Source organism: Oryzias latipes, chromosome 18 (genome assembly GCF_002234675.1).
Source record: "Oryzias latipes chromosome 18, ASM223467v1".
Classification (NCBI taxonomy): Eukaryota; Metazoa; Chordata; class Actinopteri; order Beloniformes; family Adrianichthyidae; genus Oryzias; species Oryzias latipes.
This window is the reverse complement of record NC_019876.2, coordinates 30008445-30027805: the sequence shown is the minus strand read 5'-3', so window position 1 is coordinate 30027805 and position 19361 is coordinate 30008445. Positions and strand designations below refer to the sequence as shown.

Here is a 19361-nt window from a genome sequence, read left to right as displayed (position 1 = left end):
ACATGAAGGTAGCTGCTGGTAGAGGATGCAGGAGACAGACGGAGGAAGCTGATTGGCTGTGGAGACCCTGAAGGGAAACACCCAAAGGAATAGAAGAAGATGAAACCAATAAAAACAAACAAACAGCAAACAGTCAGGTAAATAGCTTGAATTGGCCCAAAGTAACGTGTTTTTACTGGCGGTGACCCACATTCTTAATCAAGCTGCTGCTCTTCACACAAATGAAGGGAAATGGCTTCAAACTTTATCATATTCATTGTCAAGAAGCAGGAAATGTATCAATGGTGTCCTCCGACCTTTCCCAGAGTCTCTGATGGTGATCTGAGCCTTTTGGATTCTTCCAATCACGGTGGCCTCAGGAGAGACCAGCAGCAGCTCAAAGGTCTCATCAGCCTCCTCCAGGTGGTCCTGGATGATCTCCATGAGCCACGCCCGCCTCGCCACGCCTGGAAGGTTGTCAGGTCAGACCGTGTTTGCTGCTTCATACAGTTTTATCAAAATAAATGTTAAAAAGACAGTTTCTGATGAAATATTTTGACCTAAAAGTGAAGTCCAGTTAAGGTCAAACATTATTAATGATGGGGATGAAAACAGCAAACTTATGTTGTCTCAGAATACTGAATAACTAACATCTAAAGTGTGTTTAGAATGAGAAAGGTCCTTGGGTTTCACTCGTGTGGTGATGAAGACACACCAGGATCAAACTGAAGGAGAGATGACGGGCTTGGGAGGAAATCTTTTCCAGCTGCTGCTGTTTCTTCATGAACCTGGACAGAAACAGGGATAGCGAGGCTGAGGCCGGGCGCTGCAGGACGGCGTTCTTCTGTCCGGGTCGGGACAAACCGTGGAAGCCACACCAACCGTGATGCTGACGAAGGACGACTCTGCCAGGTTCCCCCTTCGGACGATGTCCACGGTCAAAGTTCCCTGCTGCTCGCAGGCAGAAAAGTCTGGCTGGGAAAATTCTACGCTGGACCACGTGAACTTCAGTCTGCAAACGCAGCGAAATCAGGAGACGGTCAGGCTGGTCCCTGAAACAGAAGAAGTCAACGTACGGTTTCAGCCTACATGTGGGAGGGGCCCATGTTGCCCAGAAGATCAGACACTCTGAACTCCAGGCTGTCTGAGAGAGACTCGGCGTTGGGACTGATGATGTAGACGATCCGTCTTCTATTCAGATCTGTTTGGGAGAAGCGCCGGGACACGAACGCCCCTGGCAAAGAGAAAAGAGAGAGACTGGTTGGTTTCCATTCCAAACACGACTGAAGAAGGTCTGGATGTGAAGCTTATCCTGACCTGTAGTGGTGTTTTCCAGGTAACCAAAGTAGGGCTGACGAATGATGGAAAACACCACCTCCTCGTCTCTGCTGTCGACATCCTGAGCCTTCAGCTCCCGAGACGACACAAAGATCCCGTGTCGGCCATCCGCCAACATTTCTGCCTTCCACAGAGGGAGGAGCCTGACAACTTCAGGAGGGGAATCATCCAAAGATGTGATCTGAAATGAAGAAGGAAGACGTCAACTGGAAGAAGCTCAGACTCCCAGGTGGGTTGTTGTTGTTGGTTGTCTGTTAGGTGCAGCAGTGTGTCCTTCCCCCTAAAGGCCCACTCCAAGGAAAATGGTGTTTTTGAACATGTTTTTGCAGCAGTTTTCTCATGAAGGACATGAAAGAAAATAAGGTCAAAATTGCATTTCTGAGTATTTTTTTATTCAAATTGTGGTGAACCAGTTGGAGAGGAAAAATGTAGTTGGAAGAAGTCTGTAGGTGTGACGTAGGAACTACAATCTGCAGGCTACAGTCTCCAAGCTCCGCCCCTTTCTGGTCATCCACCCGCAGACCAACAGATCCATGAGCATCTTTGTTTTCCTGGTCTGAGATGGAATCTGGATCAGAACTGGATGGACGGAGCACGTAAACAGATAGATGATGGGAAATAAGGGTGGGCTTACTCCATACCAACATGTCAATTTCTGATGAACTCCTGCTGCTCTGCAGAAACTATGTCCTAGAAACCACACAGATTTTTGTATTTTGTCTAAAAACAGCATAATCAGAATCTAAAGACCTCTGGCAACGCATTAAAAGTGGATCAGATGGTGATCAGAGTGGGACTTTAGAAGTCTTGGTTTGATAAATGAACAGTCCTGGAGGTTTTGAAACCAGCTTTCATGTAAATATCTGGGATAATTCTGTTCTGTTAGTTCTAATGTTACCGACACACGTCTGACAGGAAGCAGAGCCTTTTTACGGCTGCCTTATTCATGCTTTCTGAAGCATTCCTGCTCCAAGAAAGGAAAGATTTGCTGAATCTCTGAGTGTTACAGATGTTTTTTTCAGGCAGCAGGAACATTTCTGAACTATGTTTAAATGAAAAATGTCGACAGTAAAGTTAAGGACACCCCAGGAGGACAGCTTCAAGCCAAACAAAGCAGGTGGAACATATGAAGCTGTTCATAAAACATCCATGGCATTCAGGTCATGCTGAGTGGTTTTCCTTAGCTGACTGTCATCAGGCACACCTGGGAGATGGCCTTTCTAATTAGAGCCTCTTTGATGCTTTTGCACACTTCTCTGAGGTAACAGAGTGTTAGTATGAGAGGCAGAATAAAGGAAAAACCTTTTTAGAAGACTCATGATAGCTGAGTTAACACTGTTTCTCACCAAAGACCGCGGTTGTGTCCCAATTCCTACCTATCGCTATTTAGTGCGTCTGCCATTTTCTAGTACCGTCTGAATCTACAATTACAAAATCCAGAGCCCCAGAAATTTCCCACAAGTCTAAAGATTCACTAGATCAGCAAATATAGACCACAATGCATTGCATTTGAACAGTTTTTACTAAACAAATGTATCTAAATGTATTTTTTAATAAACCATCAACGTTTTTATCTTCAGAAGACAGTGGACTCATATATAATCGTCCCTAAACGCTCATATTAATGAGATTTAACTTTCTGAAATTGATGATGTCATGTCGACCATTTAAAAATAATGAATTGCTTTTAAAATCCAGGGCTCTACATAGACCCGCACTATACAGTTCATTAGTAGTTGGGGGTTAGAGCGGGAATTCGGGCACAAGCTATAACAGGACTTTAACAACAACACTGGAAAAAAAAGTTTGGTTTGCTTCCTGGAAAGCTGGTTAACAAGAAGCTGCAATCGTAAAGCCAAAACCAACTGTTTCAGTAGAGAATAACTACTGGAAACAGAAACATGTGCAAAATCCTCATCATCCTCATCATCATCATCATCATCATCATCATCAGCACCTTCCACCAGCAGCCAAGGAGGCTCAAAATGCCGAACACATATAGAACAAAACATACAAGAATTTAAAGCATAAATTCAGTGGCTCAGGCGGTTGAGCGGGTCGTCCAATGATCGGAGGGTCTGCGGTTCAATCCCCGCTCCCCCCAGCCAACTGTCGTTGTGTCCTTGGGCAAGACACTTCACCCTCCTTGCCTCCAGTGTGGCTCCACTGGTGTGTGAATGTGCATGAATGATCCCAGTGATGGTCAGAGCGGCCGTAGGCGTGAACTGGCAGCCACGCCTCTGTCAGTCTGCCCCAGGGCAGCTGTGGCTACAACCGTAGCTACCATCACCAAGAATGAATGAGGAATGAATGAATAATGGACATAATGTAAGAACTTTGGGTGTCTTGAAATGCGCAGATAAATCCAATCCATTATTATTATTAAAACCAAAGTTAACATCATGAAGACATTGATAGAAAAGAATGAAGTGTCAAACCAAGTTCAAAGAGATTCAAACCAGGGAGGAACAATTCTTTTTAAAACTCTCCGAGAGCGGGACCTCTCTAATCACCGGGGGCGACTGGTTCCATAGTTTAGGAGCCGACACAGAATGAACAGTTGATTCATTCCGGAAAAGTCTTGGCTCTGCTTTGTCACTGCAACAGCCTGCAGGCCTTAAACCTGTGAGGCGCCAGAAAATCTCAGCATCGGGTTTGTGAGACGTGGATGGATGTCGTCTGCTTCGCCCCTAATGTCCGATGATCCATGTGGGGGGGTGGATGAACTGTGTCTGCATAGTTTGAAGTTGACAGAACCGACTCACTCACCTGAACTGTGAAGAAAACCGGTTCTGTCTGCAGCTGCCCGTCCAGCAGGAAGCCTCTGTCGGTGCTGTCCGAGGCCGTGAAGGCCAACCGGTCGATCTGTGACGGACCCCCATCGTGTGCGTAGACCAGCTCCAACTGGTTGATGTCGGCCTGGGTGAAGTTTGAGCCGGCGCCCAGGGCTTTACCCGACCGGAGAAGGTGACCGTACTTTGGAAGCTGTTTGAGGACAAAGGTCAGGTTGACGGGCGGAGTGTCGGGGTCGGACATGCAGAGGCTGTCAGGGCCCAGGATCATGGCAGAACCCCGAGGGATTCTGAGGCCTCTGTTGTTGGTCAGAGCCGGCAGGACCCGGTCCACCATTTCCAACTGGAGCTGGAAGCTTCCACTTTGGCTGCTTTTACCGTTGCTGACCGTAAACCTGTTCAAGCATGCAGAGGAACCGGTGTTAGGGTGCTACAAAATCCCAACGCTCATTCAGACGATCACAGCACCAGACCAGTGCTGCCTCCTAGAAACCAAACTTCTGCCCTGCAGCCCATGAGCATGACGTCTTACACATTCTGAGAGCAACAACACTTTTCAATCAGCAATACACGACAGAAAAAGAAACCTTTTCCTAAAATGAGGGATGGGAGGAGCTTCAGAGACGGAGTGATTTTCCTTCTTGGTAGGAAAATGGGCTGAAAAAATAACTCATATTTTATTTTAAAAATGGTTCTTTAGGGTGCCAAAGGGAATATATGAATGTATTTATGGGTATAGTTTTACTCTGCTGGTTTGTTTCTTTTTGTTATGCTAAAATTCCAATTTTTCCGAGTTGTTTTTAATCTGGTTCAGCCTGGGCTAAGCCCGTCATAAACCAATCATCAGTTGACATTATTTATCATGGATCTGCCTCTCTGGCATCTCAGATGTCATGCAAAAGTCTCTCCGCTCACTGGAAGGTCTCCGTCGTCCTGCTGGCTCGGTTATCGTGGACGTAGGCCACCAGGTTTGCTGCTACGTCCATCTGGCTGAAGGTGGAGATGCTCCGTCCAGGATGTGTGACGTACTCCAGGTGTCCGTGAGCCGGCGGCTCTGTGATGACGAACAGAAGCTCCTCCGGCTTGTCGGAGTCGTCGGTGGCTAACAGCACATCTGTGGTGAGGACCAGGCGATCGCCTCGGCTCAAGGTCGCCGGCCTCACAAAGATGGCAATGTGTCCTGAAAAGTAAAAGGAACATTTGGATTCTGTGTTTTATGATAAGTGGGGACGCTTTTAAATGAAAAAGAAGACCAGGGTTATTGAAACACAAGGACCAATATTTGATTTAAACAAAAGAAAAGAAATAAAACAAAGTTTGATCTCAGAAACTGGTTTTCTTTAAATCAGGCTCATCTGTAACTTTATGGATTTAACAAACTGTGAATTTAGGCTCTGATTCCAGACGGGAAGCATCCAGAGCGGATTAGCAGAACGGTCAACATTAGTAGTTTGGGGCCAGTTTTGGACATAAAGTGGACCTCGAGCCATCCAGCAGATGAAGCCCCCCACTGATGAGCGGGCCTGCAGTACCTTTCTTCAGCTCTTTGACAGAGATGTGGAAGTGCTGTGGGGGGGACTGGTTTTTCCCATCTTCAAGGTGGAAAACAAAGAGATCCTGTGTTTTGGCAGCGTGGGGCCCGATGTGAACGTAGCGCAGGAGGTTCATGTCCACCGACTCCTGGGTGCAGTTCCTGCCGGCGGTCAGCGTTTCCCACCGCTCCTTTTCCTGAGACGAGGTTTGGATAAACGATCAGTCAAAATACAAACGTGCAGCTGGTTATGGTTGATCATCTGGAACTTTTTAGGTCTGACAGAAGGACAGATTTATTATTTTAACTCATAAAACCCATTTCTTCTTAAAAATAAAATGATGTGTGTTCTACCACAAACCACAGAATCTGCTATTTGTCTGTTGCATTGATGTCACCATGAGTTCTTATGGGTTCTTGTGGGTTCTTGTGGGTTCTTATGGGTTCTTGTGGGTTCTTGTGGGTTCTTATGGGTTCTTATGGGTTCTTGTGGGTTCTTGTGGGTTCTTATGGGTTTTGTGGGTTCTTGTGGGTTCTTATGGGTTCTTATGGGTTCTTGTGGGTTCTTGTGGGTTCTTATTGGTTCTTATGGGTTCTTGTGGGTTCTTGTGGGTTCTTGTGGGTTCTTATGGGTTCTTGTGGGTTCTTATGGGTTCTTGTGGGTTCTTGTGGGTTCTTGTGGGTTCTTGTGGGTTCTTGTGGGTTCTTATGGGTTCTTGTGGGTTCTTGTGGGTTCTTATTGGTTCTTGTGGGTTCTTATGGGTTCTTGTGGGTTCTTGTGGGTTCTTATGGGTTCTTATGGGTTCTTGTGGGTTCTTGTGGGTTCTTATGGGTTCTTGTGGGTTCTTGTGGGTTCTTGTGGGTTCTTGTGGGTTCTTGTGGGTACTTGTGGGTTAACATGACTAAAACAATGTATGAATACAGAACAAAAGCAGTGGCAAATAGCTTGGTTATTATTACAACCACTTCACGTCATCAGCTTCTAAACATTGACCTTTAAAATGTATTTTTGTTTTATTTTTGTTGTTTACATCTTGTTGAAAATGAAATGGATGCATTGAAGCATGTGCTCTCAGAAAAATGTGAGTTTGAACATTTGGTAGTTTCCTACTAGAACTATAACCAACCTGCCCTCAACAGTGGCAGGGATAGGCTCCAGCAACACAGTGACCCCAAAAGGATTAACGGGTTTGGAAAACGGATGGATGGATGAAAACGGATAGATGGATGGAAACATTTAGTTGTGGATGATGTGGAATTTGCAGCATTAAAAGCATGTTTTGGTGTGGAACGTCCATAGAATTTACTCCATAAAAACAATGTGATGAATTTGTAGTGAACCTTTGGTTTGACATGTTTGCGTGATGCAAACCCATGAACTCTGTCTGCAGCATGACTCACGAGGGTTCTGTGATTAGCCAGATCAAGTCTGATTCATCCTCAGTTGCTATGTATTTATTAAAAAAAAAGGCTGTTTTTATTTCAAATGTCTTCTGTCTAAATTGTTAAATCCTTTTTTCCTTAAACTCTTGACAACACAGAGAACTACGCACAAGTTCGTTTGGAAGCCTGGTTTATTTACTGATGGTTCTTAATTCAATATTTATCAGTAAATTAATACTAGTCCTATGATTATCTGTAGTGGCGCCATGGTCAGGTTTTTATAAAGGCTGGGGAAACTCAATCTAAATGAAGCAGAGCTCATCATTACAGCCTGACTAAGGACCAACCTTGAGCTGAAGCAGTCCCTGCTTGGGAACGCTCTCCAATATGAACTGGACCTCAGAGGAGGGGGTGTCTCCGTCCTGCGCCAACAACGTCACGCTGGAAATGACCCTGGCCTCTCCTGGCTCCACCTCCAGCCCATTGTTCCTGAGAGAGTTCACGTGTCTGAGCAGCTGGATGACTTCAAGGGGAAAGTTGGGGGACCAACCTGATGATTCGAGGCACTTGGTCGTTCACTGGCAGCACTTCAACCCTCAGCCGTCTGTCTACCTGGTGTTTGCCGTCAGTCAGCCGGATGGAAAAGCTGTCCTCCACGTCCTCGGAGTCATCGTGTGCGTACATCACGTCCATGCCTGAACTCAACGGGGACGGACACCAGAGGAAAAGTAACTCTGTCATTCAGCGTGGTCGTTTTAGCAGCCACAGAAAAACAAGGAAATTTGATTTTTAGTGGGGGGGGGGGGGGGACCTGGAGTTTAAATTAAGACTGCTTGTAACTCTGCAAGTAAGAACGGAAAATAAAATCCTGACAGCAAACTTTATTTCCACATAAACAGCAGAGACAGTCTGCAAACCAAAAAGACATCCTGTGGTTCCTGTGTGTCTCTCTGGCCCCGCCCCCTTCTCAGCTGACATCAGACAACAGTATAAATATCAGTTCCTCCAGCAACTCGGTGCCAGGTCCTCCACTTACTGCAGGATGTCTTGGCTCCTAAAGTTCTGTTTGATTCTTTCTGCCCGTCTGTGATCCCAGCTCAAAAAAAGCTCGTGTCCCACAGCCGTTATGTACATTTAGTGCATACATCACGGATGTAAACTGGTCATACGTCATTACTCCTGCCACGCCACGACTCCTGCTTCCTTCCGTATCCAGCCACGACGGAACTCCGATGTCGTCAAGACTGCTGTCATTGCTAGCATCATCCAAGTTACGAACTCTAAAGACTCTCCTTTTTTTTCCATCTGGAAAAATGAATCCATTTGGTGATCTTTACAACGTCTGAGTTTTCTTCCGGGTTCCAGCATATCATGACACTCAAAACCGAATTCACATACAGACCCGTCAGCTGAAACCCTCGATGGACCCCGTAACAGCGGTTCACACACGGTTCATGTTCTACATTGCTTTACATGTTCTTAGCATGTTTATTCCCACTTCTTACGACATTTTAACGTGGTTCATTAGTGATACATCTGTGAAATTTTCACGTAAAGACCAGAACTTTTCTCACTTTTACCACATAGATTCACGTCTGACCAGTTTACATCCATGTCATATGCACTAAATGTATGTACTAAACTGTGGGACACATTGTAAGACATAAGACATGCTGAGAGCAACTGACAACCACTAAAGAAGGAGAAACTAGCATTCCACATTTAAATAATGAAGTCAGGTGCATGATGGTCCTCAAGAAGAGAAATAAAGGGGAAGATGGAGTACCGTGTTGGAGATCTTCCATAGTAAAGTCCACAACAGGGGATGCATTGTCTTCATGTCTTTTGCTGATCGTTCCATCCTTCTGACAGATGATCCTGCCATGTTGAGGTGGTGTAACCACCGTAAAAAGCAGGAGATTCTTGGGGACATCCATATCTGTAGCATGCAGCACCACCTGCTTCATTCCTCCCTCTGGTACCTACCTCATCACACAGGAAAGTCGGTCAGTTTATTTCTAAATCCTGGAAACAAACCTGACAGCAATGTCTGCTTCTCAGAGACAATGGTGAGCGTGCCGTCATTAAAACTCACTGTGATGTTGGAGGCCACGATTTCTGGGATCTCGTCGTTTGTCGGGTTAATTATAACATGGAAGGGGACGTTGGCAGAGCTGCGTGTCCCATCTGACACCAAGAGCATGAACTGGTCAGCCGTGGGCTCCGTCCTCTGGTGTTTGGACTGAACATAATTGATGTGACCCTCGATGACATCTTTGTATGAAAAAGATGCTGCAGAGAGGGAGGACAGCCCAAACAACGGCTGTTAGCTTTGTGTAACAAAAATAATGGAGGGTTGAGGATTTTCACTATTACATTGATAGAACCTCAGACAAACGACACATTACAATCTCCTTCCGAAACATCAAGAATATAAACGTGGATCTGTTTTCTTCTCATTTGGAGCGCATCCCTTTCCCGAACTCGTCCAACCCTGATGAACTGATTTCTTTTTATAATAACTGCCTTTTAGATGTTCTTAACAATTTCGCTCCTGTAAAAACCCGGTCTGTTTCATTTGTTAAATCTTCCCCCTGGTTCACCCCTGAACTCCATAAAGTGAAAGCCAAATGCCGCCAGTTGGAACGGCTCTGCAAAAAAACTGGCTCCCCGTTCATAAGGAAATCTACAATAAGCAGATTCTACAATACAAGGACTTGGTTTCTCACACTAAAACGAACTACTTCACTGAACTGATTGATGTAAATAAGGGAAATTCCAAAATGTTGTTTTCTCTAATGGATAATGTCTTTCAACCCCGTAACAGTTTTCCCCCTCATTTTTATTCAGATGTAATTCTCTTCAGTTATTCTTTAACCAGAAAATTCTAGATATCCATCAGCATCTCCATTCCTCCTCCTCTCCTCCCACCCCGTCTGACTCGTTTTCTGTAACTCATATATTCACTTCCTTTCTCCTCCCTGATCCCAGTGAAATTTCCCGCCTCATCCATAAGTCCAAACCATCCACATGTTTGCTCGATCCCCTTCCAACATCCCTGGTTAAATCCTGCCTTCCTTCTCTTCTTCCCTTCATTTGTGCCATTATTCACTCCTCATTGACATCAGGTATTGTCCCCTCACTCCTTAAGATCGCTGCTGTCAGACCCATCCTAAAAAAAACCTGGCTCAGACCCCAATTCCTTTCATAATCTCAGTCCTTGTCATGATTTGAATTTGTTGTCTTGTTTTTGGTCCTTGTTCTGTCTTGTTTCTGTTTCCTGTTTTATTTTGAAAGTCTCCTGTCTTGTCTGTTTTCTTGAGTTTTACTTCCTTTGGTCCCCATCAGCCCTGATCGTGTCCACCTATGTCTTGTCTGCCCTGTCTGTATATAAGTCTTGTCTCTGCCTTCCTCCTGTGTTGGTCCATTATTCCTGTTCCGGTGTTCATGTCATGTCATGCCATGTTCCTCGTTCCTTGTTCCTTGTCTCATGCCACGTCACAGTGAGTTTTTGTTTTTTGGTTTTGTCATCCTGCCCTTTGTTTGTAATTAAACCCCTTGCCCTTGAACCGTGTGCCTCCGCCTCTGCATTCTGGGTCCTACCGGCTCTCGAGCCTCACCACCGTGACAGTCCTATTTCTAACCTCCCCTTCATTTCAAAAATTCTTGAAAAAATAGTCGCCTCCCAACTTTCCCATCATCTCACCCAAAATGATCTTTTGGAACCCTTTCAATCTGGTTTCCGTCCCCTTCATAGCACAGAAACTGCCCTACTAAAAATCACCAATGACCTTCTCCTAGCAGCTGATTCTGGACTCATCACCATCCTCATCCTCCTCGACTTGAGCGCAGCATTTGACACCATATCTCACTCCATCCTCCTCCACAGACTTTCAGCCCTCGGTATCGAGTCCACCCCCTTCCGCTGGTTTCATTCCTATTTTTCAAGCCGCACTCAGTTTATTCAACTGAATTCTTTCAAATCCCAACCCCTCACTCATTTCATCTGGTGTTCCTCAAGGTTCTGTTCTCGGTCCCCTCCTCTACATTACCTACCTGCTACCCCTTGGCAATATATTCCGTAAATTCAATATTGATTTTCATTGTTTGGCGGATGACACTCAGCTCTATCTGTCCAGTAAACCCAACTCTTCTATTCCACCTGCCTCCCTCTCCTCCTGCCTGTCTGAAATAAAAACCTGGTTCACCCTAAACTTCCTCAAACTTAACAGTGATAAAACCGAATTACTCCTCGTAGGTTCCAAATCCACCCTTTCCAAAGTTTCTAATTTAACCCTTTCCATCGATTCCTCTCCAGTTTTCCCCTCCCCTCAAGTAAAGAGTCTGGGTGTCATCCTTGATAGTACATTATCATTTCAATCCCACATCAATAGCATTACTCAGTCAGCCTACTATCATCGACGTAATATTAATCGTCTCCGCCCCTCCCTCACCATCCACTCTGCCTCCATTTTAGTTCATAGTCTGGTCACTTCTCGTCTCGACTATTGTAATGCTCTTCTCTTTGGTCTTCCCAACAAAACTCTAAATAAGCTTCAATTGGTCCAGAATTCAGCTGCCCGCATCATCACCAGAACCCCCTCCTTCCATCACATCACTCCCATTCTCCAGCAACTGCACTGGCTTCCAGTAGCCTTTAGGATTAAGTTCAAGCTCCTTCTCTCCACTTTCAAAGCCCCCCATAGCCTGGCTCCCTCCTATCTCTCTAATCTCCTCCATGTTAACACTCCCTCTCGCTCTCTTCGGTCTTCTTCCTCCCTTCAGCTCTCTGTCCCTCCGGCCCGTATGGTCACCATGGGGGGCCGTGCCTTCAGTCGCTCTGCTCCCCAACTCTGGAACTCTCTCCCCCCAGACCTCCGTAACACTGACTCCTTTCTGATCTTTAAATCCAGACTCAAAACCTATCTGTTTAAGCTCGCATTTCCGGAACACAATTTCTCATTCTCTGTCAGCTGATTTTACTAATGAATCCAATTTATTTATTGTTTTTAACATGTTGTGATTTTATTGTGTTTTACCTCTAACTTTGTACAGTGACCTTGGGTGTTTTGAAAGGCGCTTTTAAATAAAATGTATTATTATTATTATTATTACAAAGTAACTTCCATAATTTAAAAACAATAAAGACATCCCAATGTTTTCACGTGTGAGGAGGCACGTCAGCCTGATCCGTGTCTGAATAAACATGCCTGAAGCTCACATCAATGCCCCACAAAAAAATCCCAAGGCTTTTGGGGCAAAGTCTAACCAGAGCTTCGGTCTGAATGTTTACATCACATGCAGCATGGAATAGTCCATTTATATGTCATCATAATGTGGCACATTAAACAAACCAGGTTAAAAAGGCAAAAACCAAGGTTATTTATTTTAGAAGATTTTATGGCCTTTAAAGGGCCTATATCATGCAAAATCTACTTTTTTTTAACCTTTTCAGGGTATTATTATGTTAACTTATTACTGAAAACATCTCTAAAGTGGTATTTTGATCTGAGAATTTCTCTAAAAACCTGCTCTCTAAGTGCCAGCCCCTCCCAATCCATGACAAGTGGGTCCTCACAATGTGATGTCACAAAGTAAGAAACCGCCACTTCCACTAAGAGAATGGGCCAGCCCCACCCCCAGGCTAACAGACACGCCCACTTTCTCCATGGATCCAGTGGTGATCGGCTAAACGCTTTCATTTTATATGCACAATATGAACATCCTTCTTTGCAAAAGTTTGGATGTTGTTTGTTTTTGTGGGAGAAGTGCAGACACGCTGCTGAGGATGACGTCATGAAATGGGCGCCACCCACAAGGAGAGAAAGGCAGAGTCTTGGAAATCAAGTCGACTTACTTCTGGGTTGGAAAATGAGCTGAAAATAACTAATATTTCATAAAAAAAAATCACTCCTTAATGTGCCAACGGTAAAATATGATCATGTATATGGATACAGTTTACTTTGAAAGGATCAAGAATAGCAGGATAAAGACCACGGGTGTCAAACTCATTTTGGTTCGGGGGCCACATTCAGCCCGTCTGACCTCAAGTGGGCCGGACCAGTAACATAAAAGCAAAATAACAGCTTTGTTTTTTTGTTTTTTTACTCAGCTGGAAAAAATGCCTCCATCAACATAGTACCCTAATCACTTGCGGCCAATGGATCTCAAATAAAACTAATTTCACTTCAAAAAAGCTTGGTCTGTTCAATTTTATACAGACTGAATATTTGACAACTGACACTGAATCAATCCCGATAATAACCTCAAGAGAGGCCACAGAAAAAAAACGAAAAACTGTGCCTAAAATCTAGATGTCCAAACCATTAAAAAATAATCTAAATTAAACCTGCTTACATTTGTGAACATAAGAATTTAACCTCCTTTCTCTCCTTAAACTTCACCCAACCATCAACATTAGGATTCAAATCCTGTGCAGCAAAACATTTACTGTCATTCAAGTGAGCAAAACACAATAAAATGTCCAAGAGTCTTTTCCTGGTTTGATGCCTGAATTTTGTGGCAACACCTGCCTACATTCTTGCCTTTAATGGGGCGCCATCAGTGACCAAACTGCCGTCATGTGACCAGTTCACTCAAACATTGTCCAGCACAGTAACTAGAGCTGACCATGTCATCAGCTGTTGTTGTGTCCATCAACTCACGAAACTACGCTGTGACGGTTTCTTTAACATCTCTATTAAATATCCACAGCTGTCTATATCTGTGATGACGGTGTTTTCATAAATAGCAACCGAAAACGCAATAAATGACTGGATTTTTTCATTTGGTGTCCCAAGTCTCCTCAGAGATGTACTGTATGTGTAATCGTAATCCTTGACAGGCTCATGTCGACTGCTTTTTGGGTTCACCTCTGAAAAGGGTTTGGATGTTTGCACCAACTTGTTTACAATCAGGTGTCTGTCACTGCTCCATCACTGACGTCACGGCTGCAGTAAATGCAGACGGTTGTTCTTCAGTCCAGATAATAGTTGGTAAATCTTCTCTATTCTTAACTGCAAATGGTGAAACTTTTCTTTATGGTGAGTCTCATAGTGGTGTGAATGTTATATTCTTTCAGCACTGACCCCTGTTGATGACATACCAAGCATGCAGGTTTTGCATTCAGCTTTTTCCTGGAAAGCTCTTCACTCCACTTCACCTTTTGAAAACATTTTGGTCATTATTGTGTCAGTACTGATCAATCTTACAGCAAGATAACAGCGGTAAGGCTCATAGGAAACCAAAGTACATCCTACCCAGAGCAGAGCTGTTAGGTTTTGCTTTTGGCACGTGCAGTAATGCTGTTTCACCTGTTCTGCTTTTCCTTTGCTCCCCCTGGTGGCGGGATAGCGCATTTCGGTCATTTTAAAAACAAATCATAACTCGCCACAGAAATGTCCTTCCATCATACATCCTTATGATTTTTACTCTTCATGTGTGGGCCGGACTTAACCACCCGGCGGGCCGGATACGGCCTTATGTCTGACACCCCTGATGTAGACCCTTTAAGTTAAAACATACCTTTTTAGCTGGTCTGCAAGTCAAACTAGTTAACTTTTTAGCCTGTCAATAAGAGCTATCGCTCTTCCAGTACTCGCTGTTATTGGTAATAACAAAGTTTCATTTGACCCTGTCAGCAGAGACGGCTTTTTAAAATACTCTCCAAGATTGGAGAGTCAGTGTGGTCAACCAAGGCTGTGTTCTTGCCCCCACATTGTTTGGGATCTCCTTTGCCCTGCTTTTGAAGCATGCCTTGAGCTCAGCAATGGAAGGAATCTACTTCCACACCAGATTGAACAGCAAGCTATTCAATGTCTCACTTCAAAGTGAGAGAGTTACGTGAGATGCTGACATGCTACTTACTGTCAACGCTGCAGTCGACACACCCAGGAAGAACTACAGGTGCTAATGTGCCGTTTTTCCAAGACTTTTTCAATTTAAAGAAAACAAACGTCTTAAGCCAAGACACTACCACGTCGCCGACCATCATAGTAGACGACTACCAGCTGGCATCATCCACCAGTTTACGTACTTGGGGTCCACCATCACAGATAACCTCTTCCTGGCCACTGAGCTTAAAAAAAGGATAGTGATGGTGCACTCCACCTTTGTCTGCCTGACAAATCCGCAACAAAAGGTTTACAACACCTGCGTCATCAGTACCCTGCTGTACAGCAGTAAGACATGGATCACATACGCCAGACAAGAGAGGAGACAGAACACCTTCCACCTAGGTCTGCGCTTCATTCATGGCATCCCCAGGCAGTACTAAATCTCCAACAATGAAATTCTGACCCGAGCAGGCCTTCCATGTACACCATACTCCAATAGCGTCGCCTGAGCCGGCTCGGCCATGTGCGCTGCATGGATGGTGGGAGAATCCCAAAGGACATCCTCTATGGAGAACTGTGATCTGAGAAGAAGACTACAGGGTGTCCGGTCCTGCAACATACATGTTCAATATAAACACGCAGTCCTGGGAAGACCTCACAGCAGACCGCGCAGAACATGAAGATAAGTCAGCTTACAGAAAGGCTCTGAACAACAGCCAGGGAACCACCTACAGATACGATTTCTGTGGCAAATAATGCCCCATCCCCGCTGTATTGGCTTGTTCACCCACCAGTGACGCTGTCTTAGACAACCAAACACGTACCTGTTGAGTTGAGATATGTCATCCATGGTCAACGCTGACCGACAGAAGCCTACTGTACTTCCCACATGTCTTAAACGAAGTAGAGTTCATAAGGGCTTATAGTCCAGAGTAGAGTAGCTCAAGGCTGTGTCTTTCTCAGAATGAATGTCTGAGGAGAATGATAGGAAATCTGACGTGGTCAGCCTTGAGTTTCTGTGTTACCAGAGGATTCGGAAGTGGAATGTGATGCTGTTAACCTTGTGCTATCTTAGATGACCCCCCCCCCCCTTCCATTGAGGTGTTCTCCCTACCATGACAAAGGTGGATAAAGGTGGAAAGATTTCATGTAATCCATGGACACCAGTGAAGATCACAAATCATTGAAGAAAAAAGGTTCAGAGCTCTGTCTAGTGGGTCTAGATGACCCAACTCCCAACGCTAAAGTGCCTAGGATAGAACAAGGGTAACATTAAAGCCTGGTTGTCTTATCAGCTGTGGAGATGAGTAGTCAGAATGACTGATAAACAGCAGTGCTATCAATGCCCAAGTGCTGATGCCCAAACTGGAACATTTTTATTGTTTGTCTACATTTTGTGTTTTCATCCAAACTCACACATGTACACACAAACAAACAAAACAGAGGACGGATAGCAGCTTTTTATATTCTCACCTATACTTATGCCTGTGTTGCTTTTTTCAAAGCCAGGGCTGGGGAGGACATTTTCTATGTACCCAAACTGGGGAGGGGAAATGAGACTGATCGTCAGCTTGTCTTCCACCGTGTCCAAGTCAGAGGCCTTTAAATGTAAAGTAGAAATAGAGCCAGCTCCACCCTCATCGACCATGAAAATGGCCCCTGTAAAGAAGAAGAAAGACAAAAGTGTCTTTTACCATGAAGACATCCAACTCTAAGGATGTGTGCTTTCTGCTTGGATATTGACATCACCTGTTGCCAAGGAAGGAGGTTGGTTGTCAACAGGAAACACTGTGACATGGAGGTCATAGAGGGGCAGGCTGTCCCTCAGCCGAGTCCCGCTCTTGATGGCATTCAGGCCGCTGCAGCAGAAAGCAGAGCTCTCTGTCTCCTCGTCAGAAATGACAAAGGTGATGGTGTCGTCACGTGGCGTCAGCCCAATCTCCAGTCCTGCAATCACACCAGAAGTAGCACTTTTGGAGCAAACAGGCGGTGAAAACAACCAGGTGGCAGTTGTTGAGACACTGTCCCATTGCATTGTGCACGGATCAGAAAAGCATCATTTTAAACGACTGGACTGGCGGTTGCATTGCAGCTTTGTACCCGTGTGTCTGTATGATATGATCCCTGCCGTGATGTCTGCTTGGATGAAGCGATCGACCACCACCCCATTCCGCAGCACCACACCGTGATTCGGCTGCCGAGCAATCAAAACTGCCAGGCTGCTGCTGTTGCTGTCAGGATCAGTGGCATAAATGTACTCTGCTGTGATGGTTATTTCCTCTCCTTCTGCACATTGAAGGACTGGTTTCAAGCCAGCGACCATCACAGGGATCTCATCGTTGATGGGCGTCACCTAACGGAAACAAAGCAGTCAAAGTCTGATAGAAAAAGACCCTTTTAAAAAGCACATTTTTCCGTACCTTCACTTGCAGAGTAAAGGTGACTGAATTGGTGCCGTCTGATGCAATAAATGGAATAGTGTCTTCTGTAGTTTCAGAGCCATCGTGGGTGTAACTGCATGAACAAAAAGTAGTAGAGATGCACCTTAAGGCTTTCTTCTGATAGTACTAATTAAAGCCAACTCTTCAGAAAACGGGCACACACTGAAGGACAACAGAAGGACACAGGAAAATAACAATGCATAACTGTAAAAGAGTAGGGATGGTGGCCATCTTATTAAGTTGTTAGAAACTATTAATGTGCCAAAAAATCCAAACTGTTTCAATTAATGTGTTCAATAAAACAAAACATTAATAAATGGTAAAGGCCGTGTTGCACAGCTGCTACGTAACGTGCATTCTGCACGGTTTCCACGTTTGAAACGTCGGTCTTCTGTGATCCATGCGTGACCTGCGTCATTCATACGTGTTTCTTGCGTTTGTCGATGTGCTCAGATGTCCATCGAGGGTTTTAGACGAGTCTTTAAGTGAATTCAGTTTTTAGCTATTCAACATTTTTGGTCAGTCGAGAATTACACAGTTTATGCATATTCTACGTAGTTTATGCGAGAGAATGTGGTGTGAGATCCATCCACAAATGTGTGTCTTTCCAGGAGCGTTCCACGTTTGTCTAACAGACTTATTGTGACAGATCACGTTCAGATGACATCATTGATGCATGAATCACTGATGAATTACAGATAAACATCACAATAATCACACGCTTCATGTTCTACGTTGGTTTACGTGTTCTTAGCGTGTTTATTCCTACTTCTTCTGTGGTTTTAACGTGGTTCATTCCTGATCCATCTGTGAACATTTCACCTAAAGACCACAACTTTTCTCACTTTTTCCACGTTTGTTCACGTATGACCAGTTTACATGCGTGTTATATGCAGTAAACATACGTAGTGGCTGTGGGACACGGCCTTTACATTCTCCGGATTCAGCACATCAACCATCTCGCCGTATCAAGGAGTAAACCAGACGTCTAACCTAACTTGAAAGCTTTTCAGTTCCTGTAGGGTGAAAGTCTGGTTGGACATGAGTGGACGGTTGTTGAGCTGCAAAACTCCGTGTCCTGGTTCCCCCTGTAGCTGCACCTGCAGCCGTTCTTCAGCTGAGTCCACATCTGACAGCAGCAAGTGCTCCGGGCCCAGCCGGCGCCGTCCGCCCTCATCTATGGTCAGCAGGCCCGTGATAACCTGAAACGGGAACACGTGAATCCCACCCATGCTAAGCGAGAAGGAATTTGATGACTGCGTTGATCACCTGCGGTGGCTGGTTGTCAACTGGCATCACTGTGATGTTGAAACAGATCCCCGTAACTGTTTGACCCAAATGGTTGGTGATGGACAGAATAAACTGGATATGCTGAGGATAAGGCCCAATGTCTGTGATTGGAGGCATGTAGGCGACTTTCATGAAGTTCACTGCATGCTAAAACCAAACACAGTCCCAACAGAGTTTTAGGAGGACTACAACAGACATTTGAAAGAGTATCAGCTCTGATCTGAAAGCAGAACCTGAGTGAAAAGCCTCAGGGCTGGTGCGTTGGGATCTTTGGTGAACCTGGGTATGCTGTCAACCAGGAACAACCTCCCTGCATCTGGACTGCTGCTCATGAAGAAAACAGGCATTAGACATGTCGTCTTCTGTGTGGGCATTTTGTGTGACATTGTGTGAACATGAACCCACTTGTGGGGGCCGGTGTAGAACGGGGGAGTAGTGACCGTGTATGTCAGCTCCCGCTCTGGGGACTCCAGGTCTGCAAAGTGAAGGTGCTGTTGTGTGATCCGGACCACGTCGGATTCTTTTACCACAAGACAGCGACTAGATCCAGGAACCTCCTTGGGTGGCTGGTCGGGAACAGGTTCGATGTGGACCATCACCACCTGAGGGTGTAGACACAAATGATTCACAAAAGTAACGATATTTGAGAGGCAGAATAAATGCACAACTTCAAAACATCTTCTGACTGTCTAGACTCAGATGCAGTCAGACATCAGTCATCCTTCTAGTGGTTGTCAGGTAACATCATCAAAAGTGTGTTCATCCAATTATA

At 44.9% G+C, this 19361-nt stretch overlaps 1 protein-coding gene across 3 annotated transcripts in view; it reads right to left on the bottom strand.

The window, feature by feature from the left end:
- Positions 1 to 19361, bottom strand: part of frem1 (FRAS1 related extracellular matrix 1) — a 31815-nt gene that overhangs the window by 5733 nt on the left and 6721 nt on the right. For 2 of the 3 annotated variants that reach the window (XM_023966215.1, XM_023966214.1), the window contains 20 exons: positions 18995 to 19191; positions 18823 to 18913; positions 18569 to 18736; positions 18293 to 18501; positions 17279 to 17372; positions 16959 to 17211; positions 16608 to 16805; positions 16332 to 16517; positions 9119 to 9315; positions 8810 to 9005; positions 7574 to 7718; positions 7371 to 7512; positions 5642 to 5837; positions 5025 to 5289; positions 4087 to 4504; positions 1297 to 1498; positions 1069 to 1213; positions 844 to 991; positions 695 to 767; positions 297 to 446 (listed from right to left, as the gene is read on the bottom strand). In XM_023966215.1, the coding sequence (XP_023821983.1) occupies positions 297 to 446; positions 695 to 767; positions 844 to 991; positions 1069 to 1213; positions 1297 to 1498; positions 4087 to 4504; positions 5025 to 5289; positions 5642 to 5837; positions 7371 to 7512; positions 7574 to 7718; positions 8810 to 9005; positions 9119 to 9315; positions 16332 to 16517; positions 16608 to 16805; positions 16959 to 17211; positions 17279 to 17372; positions 18293 to 18501; positions 18569 to 18736; positions 18823 to 18913; positions 18995 to 19191 (3673 nt within the window). The remainder of the gene's footprint in view (positions 1 to 296; positions 447 to 694; positions 768 to 843; positions 992 to 1068; positions 1214 to 1296; positions 1499 to 4086; positions 4505 to 5024; positions 5290 to 5641; positions 5838 to 7370; positions 7513 to 7573; positions 7719 to 8809; positions 9006 to 9118; positions 9316 to 16331; positions 16518 to 16607; positions 16806 to 16958; positions 17212 to 17278; positions 17373 to 18292; positions 18502 to 18568; positions 18737 to 18822; positions 18914 to 18994; positions 19192 to 19361) is intronic. The other variant, XM_023966216.1, reaches the window with a different exon arrangement.